The sequence below is a fragment of the Sycon ciliatum genome, chromosome 3 (assembly GCF_964019385.1).
Source record: "Sycon ciliatum chromosome 3, ocSycCili1.1, whole genome shotgun sequence".
Taxonomy (NCBI): Eukaryota; Metazoa; Porifera; class Calcarea; order Leucosolenida; family Sycettidae; genus Sycon; species Sycon ciliatum.
This window is the reverse complement of record NC_088645.1, coordinates 24,338,378-24,358,362: the sequence shown is the minus strand read 5'-3', so window position 1 is coordinate 24,358,362 and position 19,985 is coordinate 24,338,378. Positions and strand designations below refer to the sequence as shown.

Here is a 19,985-nt window from a genome sequence, read left to right as displayed (position 1 = left end):
TGAGCATTTCACTGAGATGTGCTATGAAAGAGATTTCCAACAAGAGTTTGCACAAAGCATTGGTGGCTATAAGCAGAAGCAGCAGCGACGCTTGAAGCCAGGGTCTCTGCCATCCTGAAACTTGGCGGTGCATGTCATACTAATAGTTAGTAGCTCCTCTACCTCTGCTGCCAGCAAAAGCAGACCATCTTCGATTTACTTCCAGGAACGTGAGCACGATGAGGTAAGTGAACGGCATGATTTTGTGCCGTCCAGAACGTAGCTCTAAACGACTACAGTCCTACTCAAAGTCCTCTGCTCAAAATCCTAGTCAGTGAAGTCGAGAATTGATGTAATGTACATGGAACGTTATCATGTGTGTTATTTCGGTTCTCTTTATCTGTAAGTTTCCATTGCGTTACTTTCCGGTTGCAGCTACACTGCCACAAATACAAGGTACAGTATGATTTGTAGTCTGGAAAATTTCCATGCTGTCATACTGAAGTGGGCACCAAAACGTGTCCACTTTTCGTACAATGGCATGAGAGCACGGGTACAGTCGGCATGTCTGTCCCACAATGCCAATATAGGGTGAGCGCACGCCAAAACCAAGGAGGGTGTGCTCAGGTACAGGCTGGAATACACCAAGAGCACAAAGTGGCCAAGAAGCTGCACGACAATGTCCGGCAACTTCTTGAAGGACCTGTTGAACGATGTGCATACAACCATTCTCGGCATTCGCAACGGCACACGGCACCGGCACAACCCCATGCTCCCGAACACAGTACAGTCTTGTGCCATTGTATCTGTCAACTTTACCAGATTGTTCGTGCAGCTGCATTGGTGCAAAGCATGCGCCCACCCGAAAACACAAATATTGCCCGAGTCAAGAATAGTTATAAATCGTGTCTGTCAACTGTTTTCTACATTCTGCATGCACATGTACCAATGATTATGTGAACGTCAACCAGGCCAAGAAGCATTATCATCATCATCATCATGTCCAACTGCTTCCTCAAAGCCCCAGTGCGCATCTGCATTGGCTTCTGGTACAGCTGCTTTATCTTCGATACCACGTAAGACGGTATCACACGCCGCTGCTTGCGTCCAAAGTGTCCATGGGTGAACCATGTGTATTGTCTATACACCACATGTCTCCAAATCCTGCACAAAACAGTTGGAGAGATGTAGATACACATACCACGAGTGTCTTCATGATTGTGTAAAAGTAAATAGTTTCAGTGTAAATAGTTTCGGATTCGAGTTAATATTTCTATGGGCTACTATACTAAAGACACTTTGGCATTTTTTCAAATTTACATCACTTTTACACACAGTTGAAACACTTACAGTGCTAGGAATAGTATGAATGAAAGACATCGTTGTACCAGTATAATTATATTGGCATGGGTGCAATAGAACTTCATGATTGTGCGATGGAAGTTGGTGAATTTGAATACTGTACACAAAATCATTGCACAACACTTCCCATCTACTTTGTACCGGTACATGAAACATGGAAAGAAAGGAAATAATGAAACCGATTCAGTGAATCCTCACCTGTTTGACCACGGTCCACACCTTGCCCGAAATTCTTCGAAGGAAAGCAATGCCACCTCGAGCACTGATTTTTGCAGGCAAACAACAGCAAACTCTGAGTGCTGCGTGACGCACTGCAGCCCTTCCTGCTCGCCGCGTTTACTGAAAGCTGCAGGAACCTCCCAGCAACAAGTCGACTCGACCTCGCTCCACATCATGCTGCATTGTCCGCAACGGCATCAAGCAGTGCTTCTCACGCGAGCACTTGCAACCAAAGCGTTCTCTTCACGTTTATCTGTTTTGTAGTCTCAGAAATATTACTTGTAGACAGTTTCGCAGACGCTGATGCGCGCTTCGGCTCGAACCTAAAAGGCCTCGGTGTTGTTGAATCCGAAGTGGCGTCCACCTCCACACCTCCCGTGGTCTCCTCTTCCTCCAACATGATGATCGAATGAATACTAGTACAAGGGTTATTGATTGAAGAAAAAACAGTGAATACCTTTTTCAAAATTTCTGCAGGTCTACCATTTGAATAAAAAAATTTGGAGGTCACTGAGAACGTTTTACGTCACAGGGTGGGCGGGGGCCCCCCTCGTGCCAAATATGGAAAATTGCAATTGGTAATTTAGGTATGTTATCCTTGTCGTAGAAGCTTCCGGTTTTCGCCATTCTACCACTTACGACATACTCTAATGGATTCCGCAATAAAAAATGGGGGTGATTTTGGACCGGAGTTCCCCTTTAAGCGGGATTCACAGAAGCTTTTTGGCGATGCGACACGCGATGCGACAGGCGCGAAACCGGGAAAACCCCAAATCGCAGCCTTGTCGCACCCCACGCAACTGCCGCAACTGGGCCATCGCAGGCCATCGCAGAAGTTGAGCTTGGCTCAACTTTTGCGATGCGATGCGATGCGACAAGCGATTTGGTGTACGATTTTGACCTTTTCTACAGCAAAGTTGTACAAAGGTGCAAGAGTTGCCTATAAAATTTTACAAGTTGTGTCAAACCGCGCGAATATCATGGTGACGTGCCCAAATCAGCAAAACTTTGTCGCATCGCTGACTTCTTCTGTGAATGGTATTTTGCGAGTTCGCATCGCACGCATCCATCGCAGATCGCGTCGCATCGCGTGTCGCATCGCAAAAAAGCTTCTGTGAATCCCGCTTAACGCTTATGTGAGACCCATAAAGGGTTAATCGGCATCATGTCACCGGGCCGGGTAAAGTTAGTTAGTAATCTTGGCTGCCCGTTCACCTACGTACATAACATGTATGCCATGGCCTAGTATTCAAGAGACTGAGTACACAACATCCACGTAACATCGTTCACAACCATGTACCACTCTACAACATGAATGATTTACACTACAGTCGGTACACTAGTACGAGTCGTATTGTAATGTTATGAAGCATACTGTGTAAATATTCGTCTGGAATTAAAGGGGAAGTGCATCGATTTTTCGAGTATGGTCCAGAAGAAAGACAATTTGATATCGGTTCGAATGGCATTTCAAACGACCCACGTGCCCTTTGCTAGGTTACGACCAATCAGCAGCCTCGGAGAGCGGGCTTTGATATTCCATCAAAGCCCGCTGTCATTGACAACCTGTACGAGAAAACCATCAAAGCCCGCTGCCATTGGCAACTGTACGACAAAACCATCAAAGCCCTGATCATGCCCAATCTCAGTCTTTTCAAGGTGATCTGGCTATAAGAACAAGAAACCGATAGGGGTGGTGGTCGGGGATGCGGTGGCTCTCATCTTGTGGAGTTGGAAATCTAGCTCCAGCACCGCAGAACTCTCAGCAGTATGCTGCGTGAGCAAGGCGTGTATGTATAGGATAGTGCACGGATCCGAGGAGAATATTTTTCATAATCCCCAAGGCGCGCAGCGCCGCGGGGCCGGGATTATGAAAAATATTCTTCCGAGGACCAATCCGTGCACTATCTGTATATACTATAGCTCGACTTGTCAGGGGTCTGCGTAGCCATCACGTGCACGGTACACAGTTGTGGAGTTGGAAATCTAGCTCCAGCACCGCAGAACTCTCAGCAGTATGCTGCGTGAGCAAGGCGTGTATGGTGGAAGTGAAAATACTTCCGTGACTCTTCAGCCACGTCTGGCTCTTGACACGTAGTCCTGAGAAATTTCTCACGAAACAGGTTTTTCGTCCACTGACATTACTTTCCCTTTGCTGTAATCTCTGTGTGAAACTTACGAACGGGACGAAAACGACGTGCACTTTAGACTTCAGGCTGCTCTGAAATCCCAAAGGAAAGGCCGACATTGTCCACACTCGAGATCACCCAAAGAATGAAGCGAGTTTGATTCAAAATCAAAAAAATGTTGGGGATCGTCTGAAGCATATTCAAGCGAGGTACAGTCGGGCTTGATGACTGATCAAAGCCCTCGGGCCCAGCCCTTGGGCCTACGGCCCTCGGGCTGGACCCTTGGGCTTTGATCAGCCATCAAGCCCTCTGTACCTCGCTTGATTATCTACATCTCTCGCTTCCATACGATAAGCCAAACTTGCCAAATCGCCAATTGTATACTCACGTTGCCATAGCGACCAGCGCAGTGATGACGTACGAAAGGCTTAGCTCCACCACAGAGAAGGTCGATCACTGCAGAATTTAGTCATTTTCAATTGGTTTGTTGTATTCACGAAGTGAAAGAAGGGCTGTGTTCAATGCTGTTAGTGCAGTGAACTGTTTGTTAGTAGTCCTCTCGGTTATGTACTGGGACGTGACACTGACAGGAGAAAGCTGGAGTGCGGAGACACCAGCAGACAAGCGAAAATAGTGACGAACAAAATGCTGAAATCTTGGTTGGGACAAATCAGACGTTCAGCATTTCCCCCAACCAAGGACCATGCCGTTTGCTCTTTCCACTTCCTGAAGATGAATGTGATGCTTCCTGGCGACTCTCCTATCTCTCGTAACATCTTCTGAAGCCAGGTGAGACGACGGGTGGTGGAGATTGACGAATGAAATAATGTCGTAGGTTTGAAAGTTTGCTGAAAATGTCTCAGGAGAGATGGCGAATTCCAAGCATCTTGTCCTGGAGGAAACCATTTCCTAGGCACAATCAGCCTAGGGAAATGCATGAGAAGGGCGATAAATAGTTCACGGCACTAACAGCATTGAACACAGCACTTCTTTCACATCGTGAATACAATAAGACAATTGAAAATGACCAATTTCTGCAGTGATCGACCTTCTCTGTGGAGGAGCTAAGCCTTTCATACGTCATCACTGCGCTGGTCGCTATGGCAACGTGAGCATACAATTGGCGATTTGGCAAGTTTGGCTTATCGGATGGAAGCGAGAGATGTGCCATTCGAACCGATATCAAATTGTCTTTCTTCTGGACACTACTCGAAAAATCGATGCACTTCCCCTTTAACGGGAAAATTTCACCAGTTGTAGTCTTCGGGGTGCTGAGTCGAATAGGGCTTGAAAGTGATGACGTCAAAAACGGCCAGGGAGTACTAAGTTGACATCAGATTTCTATTTTGGATCCACTAAGGTGTGACTTTGCTATTGCCTCAGTATGTGGGTGCATAGCAACCCACTCATGTCGTATGCAGGGGTGACTTTTACTTCGCCACCAGTTGTAACCCCGCCCCCAGTAGCCAAATCAGTCAGTTTCACTGGTTACATCACCTTGCTGTGAGTAAGACGCCTTGAAATGTGCTTGGATCCATACAAAAACTGGATCCAAGTGGATCCAATTTTTGATTTTTGAAATTGTTGCTATGCTGTGACGTAGCACTTTCAAGCCCTATGGTCTTGGTCCGAGAAAGGTGAGACGCTCCCTTCCTAATTGAATCCCAATCGAACTCGCGCACTTCCACCGAAACTGGGTGACTGCGCCCTACTAAGTTAGATAGGGATTTGTATGCAAAATGTCACTAAAAGCGCCATTTCGTTCTTATAAAAGCACGGATGACCGCGATTGGCCCATATGTTGTAGTCTTTTGGACGCTGAGTCGACTGGTTTTGGTCCGAAAAGGCTGCGATGCAGCGTTCCTCCTTTATTCCCAATCGAACATGGTTGAAGAAGCGGTCACGTGCTCCTGGGTGCCCAAATCACCTGGTCACCACGCCAGCAGGCGACAACTTTCACACCAAGGTTCAACTCGAGTTCAACTCGAGTGACAGGAGTGCACCCAAAAAAGGTCAAACAGGCTAGTAAGTTGTACCCTGCAGGCACGGTGACTGGTGTACGCAGGAGCACGTGACCGCTTGTTCAACCATGTTCGATTGGGAATAAAGGAGGAACGCTGCATTGCAGCCTTTTCAGACCAAAACCAATCGACTCAGCGTCCAAAAGACTACAACATATGGGCCAATCGCGTTATCCGTGCTTTTATAAGAACGAAATGGCGCTTTTAGTGACATTTTGCATACAAATCCCCATCTAGTAGGGCGCAGTCACCCAGTTTCGGTGGAAGTGCGCGAGTTCGATTGGGATTCAAGTAGGAAGGGAGCGTCTCAGCTTCCTCGGACCACGACCATTCGACTCAGCATCCCGAAGACTACAACTGGTGAAATTTTGATGTTTGCCTTAACTTTCCCTTTATATTTGCTCCCTTTCTTTGGAACTCGGATGTTGAGCCATAAATAAATGTAGAAAAGAAAAGGACATATGGATACGAGTTAAGAGTTAAGCTTTTGCTCGTTTTCGTTGCGCTTGCCTTCCCCTCTTTGGTCTTTTCCTAACCTTGAACCTTCCAAGTTGGAAGGCTGTCGGTTAGCGCTACGGAGATGTGTTGAAGCTAGGTGTCAGGACGTAGAATGTCTCAGTTTATATGTCAGTTGTGTGCCTAGTTATTTCACTTTCTGACTATATATAGTATCCAGTTACAGTGATGGAGAGTTACTCTTAACTCGTATCCATATGTCCTTTTCTTTTCTACCTTTCTTTGGAGTTGGACGAAATTTTCTGCCTGTACCGTACAGTAGAGTTGTGCGCTGAAGAACGTGGAGCCCAAGAACGTCCGGCCTGAAATTCTAAGAACGCCACAGCCAAAAGCTAAGAACGGCGGTGTTGGTTTTCTGGCAGCTTATGGGATACATATGATCCAGGACGGATTGTTTCTAAGAACGTGCTATAAGAACGCAGCCGGATTGCTGACAAAATAAGAACGCCCCAGGCTAACCCATTGGAAACAACGTTTTTGGGCGCTCGACTCTAGTGTAGTACCGGTATATTGTTACCAAGACTACGTATAATAATACAGTCATGATATCCGACGGTTGAATGGTCGTGGACGTGGACGCCATTCATCGATCCTTATACAGACAGACCTGCCCTAACCGGACGCCCTTGATGCAGAGGAAACTGTCCGGAGTGTGACAGGGTTCCCGCGTGATCCGGGGATGCACGTTGGATCCACAGCACTTTAAAATCTTTGGTCCATGAAAATAATTTACCTGGTGAATACTGATACATGGTGCAGTACAGGTGGTAGTCTTTACATACAGGGTCCGGAAAACACAGGTTTTACTGTATATTAGGGAGGTTCCGGAGTACGATTTTTCGTGCCGAAATCCGTGGAGGCGTTACGGATAATTTATACCGTATTATCTCTAATATAAGCACAGTCTCCAATAATAGCACGTCTCCGATAATAGAACGCCTTGGGGCGGCATTCAAAAAAATAAAGTGCTCAGTCTCCACTATAAGCACACTGTGTAAATTGAAAACACAGGTTATACTGTATATTAGGGAGGTTCCGGAGTACGATTTTTCGTGCCGAAATCCGTGGAGGCGTTACGGATAATTTATACCGTATTATCTCTAATATAAGCACAGTCTCCAATAATAGCACGTCTCCGATAATAGAACGCCTTGGGGCGGCATTCAAAAAAATAAAGTGCTCAGTCTCCACTATAAGCACACTGTGTAAATTGAACTGGACTAAATTCATTATCTGTACCGGCGAAAAAAAACCTGAGATGTGTGTGTCTGACATAAATTTGGCATGGCAACATGCCTCTGAAATGAGGTTGAAATAATAATGGAACAGTCTCCAATAAAGGAAAGTCTCCATTAATAGCACGGGGCGGAGGTACATTGAAAAAATAAAGGACCGTGCTTGTATTAGAGATAATACGGTACGTCGTTTTCGAGCAGTGAAAAGTTCCGAGGTACGAAACTGTGTTTGCCGTCATTGCCGAGGTTACGATCGCAAACACGTCACATTCCCGTGCTATGCCTTTTTATTTTGAAAATTTGTACAGAAATCAAAACTTCCCGCGGAAAATCGATGTTTCTCGTACCAAATTTGTACGCGGAAAATCTTTCTGCACCCGATGACGCAAAATGTCCATACAAAACATGGTTCGTATGAAAGCCAGTCCACACGGATTCTCCGTGCTGAAAAATCGTATGGAACACGCCTGGAAAAATCCGTAGCGCCCATACGGATTTTGGCACGGAAAATCGTACCCCGGAACCTCTCTTAGGCTGTGTTTACATGAGGCGTTTCAACCCGGGTTGAGTTCGACCCGGGTCAGATTTCAATCCGCCATGTGCACAAAATTTCGGATCCATGGTTCATTTACAGTCGATGCGCCAAGCCAGCTGAGTAAGAAAAAGAAAAAGGAAAAAAGGCCCAACCCTGCCCGGCCAGCTATTTGGACTTACGGGGGTCGCCATGGCAAATAATAAGTACTTCGAAGTAGTAAAAATGAGCTAGTGTGGCTGTGAAAACAGTCTATATGACAATATTCAGTCAGCCATAATGGATGCCTCCGCAGCGACCACAGCTGCAGATGACGCGACAGGAGCATGGGCAGAAAACATGGATCGGCTACCACGCACACACATTACACTGGCCCGTATTAGCGCTACGCTAAGACGACACCGGATGAACGCCATGGTGAGGGAGTAGGACTCACCGGTCTTCTCTGCAAGCAACACAGCAATTCTCTTGTACAGAGCTGACGCACACTTGCTCATGCCGCCAGTCGTAGAGAACACGGCCGGGACAAACGAGGCATGCTCTACATCACGCAAGCGCTGTTCGTACGAACGCTTCTTTGCCTTCTCATGGCGGGTGTAGGCTGCGGAGACGGAGGAGGAGCGATTTGAGGGCGCAAATGGGTTGAAAACCCTGACATCAATATATGTGCGTTCAAATCGTCCTCCCCATATCCCGTTAGCGGCCACGTCCAATCTGGCAGCATCGGCACGAATGGCAGTGCGAAGAGACAGCTGCTCACCCGACAGAGGCTCGAGGTGCGGCTCAACGGAGACATTGGTAGCTACTCTCTTCAGAAGGCCAGCTGTCACATCTCGAATTTCATTGTGGCGAATACTGGGGTACCCACCCGTTGGACAGCTCAAGGCATGGGCGATGGTGAACTGGCTCCCACAAGAGCACGCAGACGGCATGTGCGGTAGTCTCCAGTTGTAGCGGAGATGTAAACCATCCCGAAACTCCGCCTTCGCCATAGCAAAGCCATGGCGTTTCAGGGGTCGGCACGTCAACCACCCTGAGGCTCCCTTTTCTGCTGCAAGCTCAACTGTGCGCTGTTGGTCTGCACTCAGTGAAGAGCATACAGTTGCAGCGTGGGTTCGGAGAGCGTTGCGAGCTGACGTCTGAACTGCCTTCTTGGCTGCTTGTCCATCACAGATAGCATCGCCAAGCGGCATCACTTGCTGGATGATGTTTTGTTGCAGGGTTCTGGTGATTTGCTTCGATGACTGATGCTGAGAGGCCAGCTGGGTCGGGTCAATGATACCAAGGCCCCCGTAACGGCAGGGCAGGGCAAGCACAGCGCGGTCCTCCTCGCAGATCTGACGTCCGGTGATCGCAGGGATCAGTTTGTCCCGGATAGCACTCTCCAGTGGCCCAAAGCTTGGAGCAGCGTTGGACATGGTGCGGCACAGAAAGGACCACTTGTGTTTCAAGCCACTGGTGAATGCCGAGAAGGCAGCCTGCGGTTGAGATGACGCAATGACGGTTAGGCGCTCCAGCTGGCCTATCCAGGATTGGACTTTGCCCTCGACATAGGATTGTAGGAACTCAGCAGTACCAATTGCAGCACCTAGGTAGCGACACCCATCCACACGAATGGTCACCCCAGTGTCCCTGAATAGCTCCTGCGCCAGCCCGAGGACTGCCGGTTTGACGAGGAGAACAGATTTACTCGGGTTCAGGTGGTATCCGTACAAGGGACCTTTGGTGGTCAGCGCATCCCACCAAGCCCGTACCTTCACTAACTTTCCACCAGCACTTGAGTCATCAGCAAACCAAGCCTGCACCGTCCCCTCAGTCGCCACAGACCGCAGCAGGGGTAGGACACCGAGAGCATAGAGTGGCATCGCAATAGGGTCTCCCTGCGTTGTACCTTCACGGGACCGTATCACCTCTCCGCCGACAATTAGGTTGGCAGGGTGCCGGTACGTATTGATAACGATAGCAGACATAGCCGGGCAGAGGTGCTGGATGTTGTGAAGACATGCTTCGCGGTTTAAACGGTTAAACGCATTGGAAGCATCCGCCATCAACAGCGCCTCTGTGTCGTCATCGTCGAAAACAGTCGTCATGGCATGAACGGCTGCCTCAATGCCACTCTCATGTCCAGCGCAGACCTGCAGACTGCCTGCAGCCTCTTGGATATCGTCCCGTATCATAGACAGGATGGCTTTGCCAAGTATACGGCGGAGAACTTCACCAATGCCAATTGGCCGAACCCCGGGATTCTTATCCAAAGGTATAAGCCGGCAAGCAAGGTATGCCTCCAGAGACGCGGGATCGACGAATGTTGTTGCCAGCCGGCGGGCACAGGTAGCCATTGCCTCACAGAGCTCACCAGAGGCACCTCCAAATCCGGTGCACATGCGCCTCCAGGTGTCAGCGTCCACTCCCGACGGGCCTGCTGCTCCATGTGTATTTAGGGCAACGCGGCGGACGACATCTCCAGTTAATGACTCAAATCGGACCGGATGTGGTCGTGGAGGTAAAACCCCTTGAACAATAGCGTCCGGATGGGCGGGTTCTGCCGGCGGGTGCTTGGCAGCCAGAATATCCCGAACAGTTACGCCATCGACTCTATCGTCCAGGTTCAAAACACCGCCTCCGTTGTCCTCTTCCAGTTGTGCGAGGGCCGACCTGAGTTTGCCATCAGTTATCAGGGATGCAAACTTTCTGGCAGTGTCATCATGCCCAGCGCAAGCTTTGTCCTGTCGCCGCTGGTGGGATTCGATCTGTTTGTGTATGGTACGGCATTCTTCTATTAAATCAGAGATGGCACCTGCTCGCCAGAGTTCGAGACGGCGTTTGAGGCACTTCGCAAAGGCTGATGGCGGGGCATGGAAAGGTTTTTGGAGTAGCAGCATCTGGAAGAGCATCGCTACCTTAAATCCCTGACACCGGAATGAGGAGCCATTGCCAAATGCAAGGAGGTATTGGCTGAGTAGCTGAACAAATTCCTTTCCGACGGAGCCACTGGGTACGTCAAAGGCGTTCGGTCGAAAGTGAACCGCTTCGTTGTATGCGTTGTCAATGGCAGTCGCACAGTCTTCCGCGGTCGTGGTTCCAAGAGTGAAATTAGTTTGAGGCCACTCGGTGTATGCAGGTATATCCGTGGTGATATGTTGGGAGGTGCGTACATCAGTGTCATGGTCACCCTGGTTGTCAGGCTGTCCTGGTAGAGATGCAAGAGACTGGCTGGAGTCGATGGAAGCTAAGAGTTGCGCTGCCTGGCGGTCAGCTTCATCATCAGATAGCGATGCAAGCTGCAAGCTGCTAGCGGGTGCATTTACATCTACTGCTGCGCGGCACTCTGCGAGTAGTCCGTCCGTGAGGTGTTCAGCCTCATGACCCGTGCTGGAAGTACAGGAACTCTGGTTTCGACCCGTTCCAGGCTCGGCAGCCTCGGATTCTAGCAAATCCCACGCTAGCTGTTGCGAGCTGGTAACGCTGGGTGCTGAAGGGACAGCGTCGAGCACCGCAGGGGGAGGTTCCTCCGTCGTGGCTGCCCTCGCTGTCTGGCTCCGTGCGATCGTCGGTACACTACATGTTGTACTATTAGTACTACTATTACAACTATCCTCGAGCAGGTCCCATGCATGTTGTTGGGAATTCGAAATTTCGGTACGACTCGTACCTGCAGCTGTTCTGGTCGGCAGGCGCGGGGACAGTGCCCCAGCAGGCCCAGGTGATTTGGGAACGTGACGTACCGTTTGAACTCCTACGAGTACGGGGCTGCGCAAGGCAGGCAGTGGCGGCGCGGGAGGCGCGGCTGGAGCAACTGTCGTTTGGGGCTCGGGTGCTCGATTTTGGCAACGATCCTTCGCCGAGGGATAGCAGTTTGTGCAATGGCGGCCAGCCTTGGTGCATTCGCATCTGACACAGGTGGATTTGCCGTTGCACCGGCAACATCGTCCACTACTCTGCATCAGGCACGTTCGACAGGCGCACGGCCGCTACACAGGAAAATTCCACATCGACAGGAGCTTCAAAATCTGCATCCGACCTCAAACTACTTTCAAAATAGCCGTCATGCAGTTTGTGCACAAAATGAATGGCGCGTTTACATGACGCATTGCGCTTGACCCGGGTTGAAAAAATCAACCCGGGTCAAGAAAATCGTACAAACGTACTTCTGTGCGTATCTCGCGCCAGGTTTGAACAGCACTGCACATGCAAACGGATTCACGTGACCATACAGGATTCTAGAAGTGGACTTTTGGCGGCATATCAGTATTTGACCCGGGTCAACTGTCTTCATGTAAATGCTCACCTATTTTGTCTATCGTACATACTTTCAACCCGGGCTGAACTCAACCCGGGTTGAAATTTCTCATGTAAACACAGCCTAGTATCAATATGATATGTACTGCATTAAAGTCAACAAATATTCGGCGCATATTAATTATTTTCGGCTATTTTTGGCCTTGTCATATTTGGCGGTAAATGTTGTTGCGGCCGAAATTTTGTTTTGCAAGGTTCAGTGCGACAGTCAGCAGCAGTATAGGCCGACAATTTAATGTGGCCAAAATTTGTTTTAGCCCTGGGAGGCCGAAATTTATAGACTTACATTATGGTGAGACTCAGTGCCTGACACTCGACACGCTACCTGGCAAAACTCACTGCGATAGGTTCTTACTGTTCTGTCGGTAATGTGCATCAAAAATGGTTGGTGATCACTAATCAGTGTAGCACACACGGTTCAGGTCAGGGGTCAAAACGTACAGGGATCTAGGGAGACGGCACGGGTGCACGGGTGGCTGTACAGCCAGACCTCGCATAACCGCACACATCCGTTTTCCACGAAAAATATCCGGATAGGCGAGGGAACCGGATAATCGAACACACATACTGTATGTATGCATGGCATGTGCTGTAAATCGGTAACCAGCAATTTTCTTCCGGATGGCGAGGGATCCGGATAAAAGAGGACCGGATAAGCGAGGTCTGACTGTAACACTGGATGCTGTGGGTTTCGACCCGAGCTGCCCTCGTATACATGTAGTGGTTTCCCTTGGCCAATTGGGGCAGGGCCGAATTGTACAGGCGCTTGCACATCAGTGCATACCACACCTATCATCATGTTGAACTTCCAAGTCCGGGTTGATGACAGTTACGAACCTGTTGATAGATTTGCGACCTGGCACTTTCGAATACACTGACGCCACGCACAAACTGCCGGGTACCATATTTTCTCTAATAAGAGCCCGGGGTTCTTATGATTTCAGTGACAGCTACTATCAGATACTATGCTATTAGAGACTGTGCTTTCGTTTTTCCAATGCTCCACTATCCAGCCAATTCCAGTTTAAATAGGCATAAACTGACCATATCAAGACCGATTTTCTCAACCCTAAACCCAGGAATATTGTCCAAAACTGATCTTTGGGGCGCCACAGGAAGGAGATAGGAGACCGAAAACCTCCTTGGCGTACTGTACTGCTATTTTATATGCAGTCAGTATACTTGTTGCATGCTCCAGTTGTGACCAGATCCGTGCTACTATTAGAGACTGTGCTCTTATTGTTTCAAACAGGCCTCACCCCGGGTCATTATTGGAGACTGGGCCATTATTGGAGACCTGGCTTTTATTAGAGAGAATAATTATGGTATGTGACTTTCGATTGTGCGCGCACACACACGCAGCCACACACACACACACACACTTGTACTTGCTGAATACCAACAGTGGTCATGTGGGTCTCCCTGGGAGAGGGGAGAGAGACACCAAAGGAATCTTGGAAAAATGACTCAATTGGCTATTGAACCGCCCAACTGCCGACACCCCCTGAAATCCCCAAACTCATGGGTGGACTTGGAAATGATCCCACTTATGGGCTCACCACACGTCTGTAAGCAGGTGAGGAAAAGGTACAGAAAAAAGATTGACGCCATCAGGGAATCCGTCCCAGGATCCAACTGCAGTTATCCTGCCCCCCCCCCCAGTGAAGGTAATACTTGCACACGCACACACGCACTTGTACTTGTTGTTCACTGCCAAAACTGGTCACGTGGGTCTCCCCGGGAGAGGAGAGAGAGACTCAAAAGGAACCTTGGAAAGATGACTCAATTGGCTATTGAACCGCCCAACGGCCGACACCCCCTGAAATCCCCAAAACTCTGGGTGTACTTGAAAATGATCCCACTCATGGGCTCACCACACCTCAGTAAGTGGGTGAGGACAAGGTGCAGAAAAAGGATTGACGGCATCAGGGTATCCGTCCTGGGATCCAACTGCAGTTACCCCTGCCCCCAGTGAAGGTAATACTTGCTACTAGTGTGGGTGGCTAAATCAGAGTGGATCTGATATAAGCTTCACTAGCACCGTTGATTACACAAGAGTTAATCTAGCCAGAAGCAGTCCATGGGTAACAGGTAACAGGTATGTATACTTCAAATAGAAAGTATATGAACCCTGAAACCAACAAAGGTGGCAGGTACAACATTACACCTTCAAGTAGCCGAGCCCGTTGGCAACAGACCTAACACAATCAGGCATACGTGTACCCACCAACCGAACTAGCTGACACACACACACACACACACATTCCTTCTTCCACTGCCATGACTGGCTATGTGGCCCCATAAGGGGCAGACGAGCACACACACACACACACACACACACACACACACATACACGTGTCGACTTAATTAATCGCCAGTTGCTGAAGTCTACAACACTGAAACACTGTGAGTGAAGACAGAACACTTCAACAGACGTTGGTGGAGACCTATACTGTAGCCACATAGTGAGTACACACATCCATCGACCGGCTTCTATAAAAACTCTAGTTGAGAAAATATTAGCTTTTAGTATCTCACGATCGCCAGTTGATTTGAAGTTCAGATGAAGTTTGATGGATTCTTGGGAGTCGTAAAATACCTCTCCCTGACGAATACTAGTACTCGACTGTAGTTGTTTCCCGGGCACTGCAAGTTAGCTAGTACCAAGGAGTGATGTTCTGCTGGTCCCAGTATAGAACCGGTCCGACTTAGACGTGTATCATACATCAGTAGCTGAGCACTGAGCAGTCATGATGACATCGCTAGACACAATGTCGCCCCATCATGCCATGCATCCAGGGATCGGTGCACACGATGCTGATCAAGCGGCAGGTCAGAATGCCACACGTCGAGTATGCCGGAGCACTGCATCAATGTACAGTGCGCTGATCGTACGGCGTGCATCTTACATTCATGGCTGAACAGTCATGACATCATCACTGATGGCCGTGATGTCGGATCAATGTACATGACTGTACAACGCTGATCGAGCGGTAGGTCCCAGTGCCACACATCGAGCATGCCGGAGCATCGAGGGATCAATGTACAATACGCTGGTCTAGCGGCAGGTCGGGATGCCACACGTCGAGTATGAGCACCGTGCGCTCGTGCTCGCCCTCGTTCCGCACCTCGTGCTCCCAGGAGTCGTCGAAGACGATGGCGCGTCCCGGCGGCCACGTGTGCCAGGCGTCGTCGACGCGAATGCGAGCGCCGCCGCGATGGTGTAGCGTCAGGTGCACGCGCAGGCGCTCGTTTGTCGGTCCCGTGTGCGGCCGGATGTGCGTGCCCGGCAGGATGCTGGAGAACTTGACGCTGGTGAAGTCCTGCCGCATGGCGCGTAGGTGCGCGACCGTCGCCGGAAAGTGCGCGTTCGTGTCCGCCAGCCAGCCGTTGCCGGACGACTTGAGACGTAGCTGCAGCAGTGCAGGCGTGGTGCAGACAGAATACACAGGCATATATAATTACAGTCGTCCCTCTTTAATCCAGCACTTTATAAACCAGCACCCTCCATAAACCAGCACAATTTCCAGTAACCAAAAAGTCCTCTTCATGAACATTGCATCAGAAAATCAGATTTGTTAATCGAGCGCCCTCCGTAATTGTAGAGAAATCCAGCAGAATTTCCGTAGCACAAATGGTGCCGGATCATAAAGGGACCACTGTCCACACAATGCTCAATGAGATCCGATCGAGTCACTCAAGTACGCGCCGGGTGTTGCGCAGCCCTAGACATGCGAACACTGGGCTGCGAAATGGCGCAAGGCGCAAACTTGAGTGACGCGACCGGATTTCATTGAGCAGCACTGTTCATTCGCTGCAACACAGTACATGTACAATCAAGTGGAACCTGCATTGTTTAGGTTGTGGTTTCCAGGAGTAGTACATATTGTACTACTCCCTGGTGGTTTCCCTGCATAATCTGCCATGGACGGAGAACAGCAAAATTCAGTCGCGATTCGTGGTAAATGTCATAATTTTACAAGTCGGTGGTACGGTGCAGCGTGGAATACATTGCTTTAAAAGAGGTTATGCGAATGATGTCATGGTTGGGAGTCAGCTATGCATGCAGCGCGATTCGCTATTGAGCCGTTAGTGCACTGCGGCAAAGCATCTCCACTGATGATGTAATCGCATTCACTGCTACATGTACGAGATTCATGAGCCAAGGCTTCACAGGCTGCGCATGGCCAGTCCGTCAGTGCTTGTAGACCTTGTACACACTGCAGAATTATTCCTATATTCACATTATGCTCCATGCCAGAAAGGGCAGAGCTTCTAACCACAGAAGACAGAGCGAGATTTCTCTGCAACATGAGCTTCATGCTATGCAATCCACAGGCAATGGTTTTTTTTCTTCATTTTACGGTTGTTCAACACTACATGTAACTTGCATCTCCCACCTTCCCTTTCCTGTCCCTGCCCGACCTTGCACTAGTCGCACTCACCTCTGTCCAGTTGCCTCCTTCGTGCAGGTTCTCCTGCTCCTCGGTGAAGAGGTTCGGGTGATCGCGACGGGCGGCGTCGTACTCGTCGCGGATCACGTCCGCAGCCGCTTCCAGCTCGGCGACGAACGGGTAGGCGGTCGGGTCGTGCCACGGCTGCGCCTTGAGGCTCTTCACGTACTTGGAGACGGGCCGCTGCATGACGTGGCCCCACACGCCGCGACGGACGGCGTTCTCGAACAGCAGTCGCGCGAGGTCGCCGCGCCCGATCGCCATCAGCGCCAGCCCGAACTGGTCCACCATGAAGGCGTTGCTCGGGAGTAGGACGATCGTCTTGCGATAGAGCTCGAAGCGCTCCAGGTCGGTGAGCTTGTACAGCGGTCGCTGTGTGTTGAACTCCTTCAGGGCGCTGGCATCCCGCTGCTCAACTGCCTTGGTCAGTAGTCCTGTGAGAAAACCACAAACGTGCAGTGTAGTCCGATGAAGAAAAGGCGTAGGACTGCATAGCAGCACCCCTGCAACTAGAGCTAAATGACGTGAGTGACCCTTGGACCCAGTCGCTCACTCACTCTCTATTCATCCACCCATACATCCATTCATGCCTCTCTCTCTTATCGGGGTCTGGTGTAGACCACTGTACCGGGTAATTCTGAACACCAGGCACATGTATAGGATCCATGGATCGAGTACATCCAAGCACTCTAAGATAAAAGCAAGAGTACATAACCTGTTATGTACTTTTGATAAAAGGCATCTCTCCCTTCCCCTCCCGCTCTCGACATGCGTAATGACGATCCTACCAAGCAGTTTCCTACATGTGTCGAACCCATGGATTGAGTAAATCCAGGCACTCAAGATACGTATGATAGAAGGCATCTCCCCTCCCCCCCCCCCCCCCCCCCCCCCTCTCTCCCTCCCTCCCGCCCTCAACATGCGTAGTACTAGTAATGGTCCTACCGAGCAGCTTCTTGTGTCGACTAGCCCGCCTTGCGGCGGTGACCTTCATTGCCTGAGTGTTCAACTTGCTCTCCATCTCGTCGGCTATGCTCACTGGCTCGCAGCGTACAAACAGCGTCTCGTCGGTCTTCAGATCCTTGTGCGCCTTCAGGGAGTCCCATAGCTTGATCAGCTGATCCAGCACTGTGTTGTAGAGCTGGTCGAACACTGTGGCAAAGTCCAGCTGCGCGCGATCGGCCACCTCAGTGCAGTACTTGAGCAGCACGGAGCACGGGTTCTGGTCCTTTCTGAGCACAAACTCCTCCTGACCGGTGACCTGAAGGCGGTAGATGATGGGCTTCTCTTTCGTCTTGCTCCTACCGCCGCTGGAGGATTTCTTCTTAGCCTCAGACATGCTGCTTGCCAGGCAGCATATCAAGAATACCACTAACCACCTTGTATTGGCTTTCATGCTTACTCGTTCGGATGATGGTCCAATGCTGTGAGCACAGATCCGTTGTTCACAAAATCCACGCTACCGCAATGTTCACGAGTGTTTGTGGATCTTGCCAGGTCGAGTTGATACCCGCTGGAGGTTTCAAGCAGCCTTGCTTGCCTTGAGCTCAACGAAATGGTTTTCGGGGCACGCTATTGCCACGCTGAGTTCCCATTCAATGTGGATAGCCTTGCAGGGCAGTGACGACTGTCGCACCAGTCATCTGGACATGTCGTCCTCGGATTTGCGCGCTCTTCAGTCTGTTTTACCGTCCAGGCTCTGTGGTGAGTTGTAGCAGCATGCCAGTCCGGTAGAATAGAGCGGTGCGTGCCTTGTGTCAACGTATATAGGCTAGACAGCCCAGGATTCAGTCCTTTATTTACGCCCATGGCCCCAAACTGATGTTGTAAATCCTTGACCATGTTGACAGGTGAGACTCAGATTAGGCCTTGATGGATTATGCTAATATTTTCGTGAAATTATGCTTTTCGCATTGCTGAAAAATTGCTATTTTTATGCTAAAAGTTATCATAATAATTATTATGCCGCATTATGCTGCACATTTGCGACGAAACACCATCACTAGCCAGCTTGGTTTCGCAAAAAAACATGCATGAGGACTAGCGCATGAGCTTTTTTTGTAGAGGGCGTTGTGCGAGTAGCAAAAGTTCAACGGGGTCAACGCACCGTCCGACCTAGCCACGACCGTCACTGATTATAGTGGACTGGACATGATTGTTATCAAGGGAGTCGTAAACCTACGACTTCCTGGTGCATCTACAGTGCGTATCGGTTATAGTGTGGTCGTATACAAGAATATACTGCTTACAAGAATGAACACTCATTTTTTCACAATCATAACACATATTTTATGTGTATATTTATTCTTACAAGCAGTATTATCGCATAGTAGAATATATCGGCCCTAAGAATGGATTTTGTGTAGCAAAATATGCCAGATCAGTGCAAAGTGTATCGCCTGTAGTAATAACATCTGTGCTCTGTGCATACTCAATACAATAATATTCAACACAAAAAGAGAGTTATGTCCAAGGGAGCATTGGAGAATCACTTTTTCTGTCCAGTCGGACTCTTTCTTCCGACTTCTCTCGTATCCGCTGCTCCACAGTCGCCTAGCATGACCGCGAGTCTGATTGATCCGTGTGTATCATGTGTACGTGTCCACATGCCAAACGTGCGCGCATATGATATGTCACACGTGCATATGATATGTCACACGTGATTTATCGTGTGTAAGAAATATCGGCAATAAGAATCAAATGTCGTTTTTCAAACACCCACGCTATAACCGATACCTCCTGTACTTGTACTTGTAGAACATGTACAACTGTATGGAATTAATTATTTGATGCGAACAGGCGGATTATTCCAATTTATGCGATTCGTATGCAATTATTTGCCTCGAATTATGTGATTATTCGATTTTGGTAGGAATTATGAGAAAAATTATGCTAGCATAATCCGTCAAGGCCTAACTCAGATCGACCATGTTATGTGCTTGGCTCCCAGAAAAAGTATACTACTTTTTATAGTACCAAGTGTTTATGGACTCTTGCTAGTACTAGTAGCTGTATGTCGCACGACTCGACTGTCGACTACCGACGGTCATGACCGGTCAATGTTGTATCCATCAGAAAGCAAAAAAAACAAGGAAATCAAAGTCTCGATCATCGATGACACGCTCTCTGTGCCGGTGTAGTCATGGTTGCTGTCTTATAAGTAGTTATACCAGGGAGTCGTATACAGTATACGACTTCCTGCTTATACCTTTTACCAAGACTCCCTGGTATTAAAACAT

At 49.2% G+C, this 19,985-nt stretch overlaps 1 protein-coding gene and 1 long non-coding RNA gene across 2 annotated transcripts; both read right to left on the bottom strand.

Moving 5' to 3' along the window:
• Positions 1-870: 870 nt before the first annotated feature.
• On the bottom strand, positions 871-2,098 carry LOC135811842 (uncharacterized). The gene is made up of 2 exons (XR_010552706.1): positions 1,540-2,098; positions 871-1,143 (listed from the first exon to the last, which is right to left on the bottom strand). It is a non-coding gene; the product is annotated as an uncharacterized LOC135811842 (long non-coding RNA).
• A 12,271-nt stretch (positions 2,099-14,369) lies between these two features.
• Positions 14,370-18,500, bottom strand: LOC135811841 (aspartyl/asparaginyl beta-hydroxylase-like). The gene is made up of 3 exons (XM_065325080.1): positions 17,692-18,500; positions 16,738-17,180; positions 14,370-15,705 (listed from the first exon to the last, which is right to left on the bottom strand). Exons 1-3 carry the CDS (start codon positions 18,140-18,142, stop codon positions 15,331-15,333), a joined length of 1,269 nt encoding a protein of 422 aa, XP_065181152.1. The 5' UTR covers positions 18,143-18,500; the 3' UTR covers positions 14,370-15,330.
• Between the last annotated feature and the right edge of the window lie 1,485 nt (positions 18,501-19,985).

Excerpts from the sequence above, each read along its gene's own strand:
- LOC135811841 (XM_065325080.1), bottom strand. The coding sequence starts at position 18,142 with ATGAAAGCCAATACAAGGTGGTTAGTGGTATTCTTGATATGCTGCCTG. Across the intron at positions 17,181-17,691 it reads TCGACACAAGAAGCTGCTCG|GACTACTGACCAAGGCAGTT; the intron begins GTAGGACCATTA and ends GTTTTCTCACAG. Across the intron at positions 15,706-16,737 it reads AAGGAGGCAACTGGACAGAG|CTACGTCTCAAGTCGTCCGG; the intron begins GTGAGTGCGACT and ends GCACTGCTGCAG.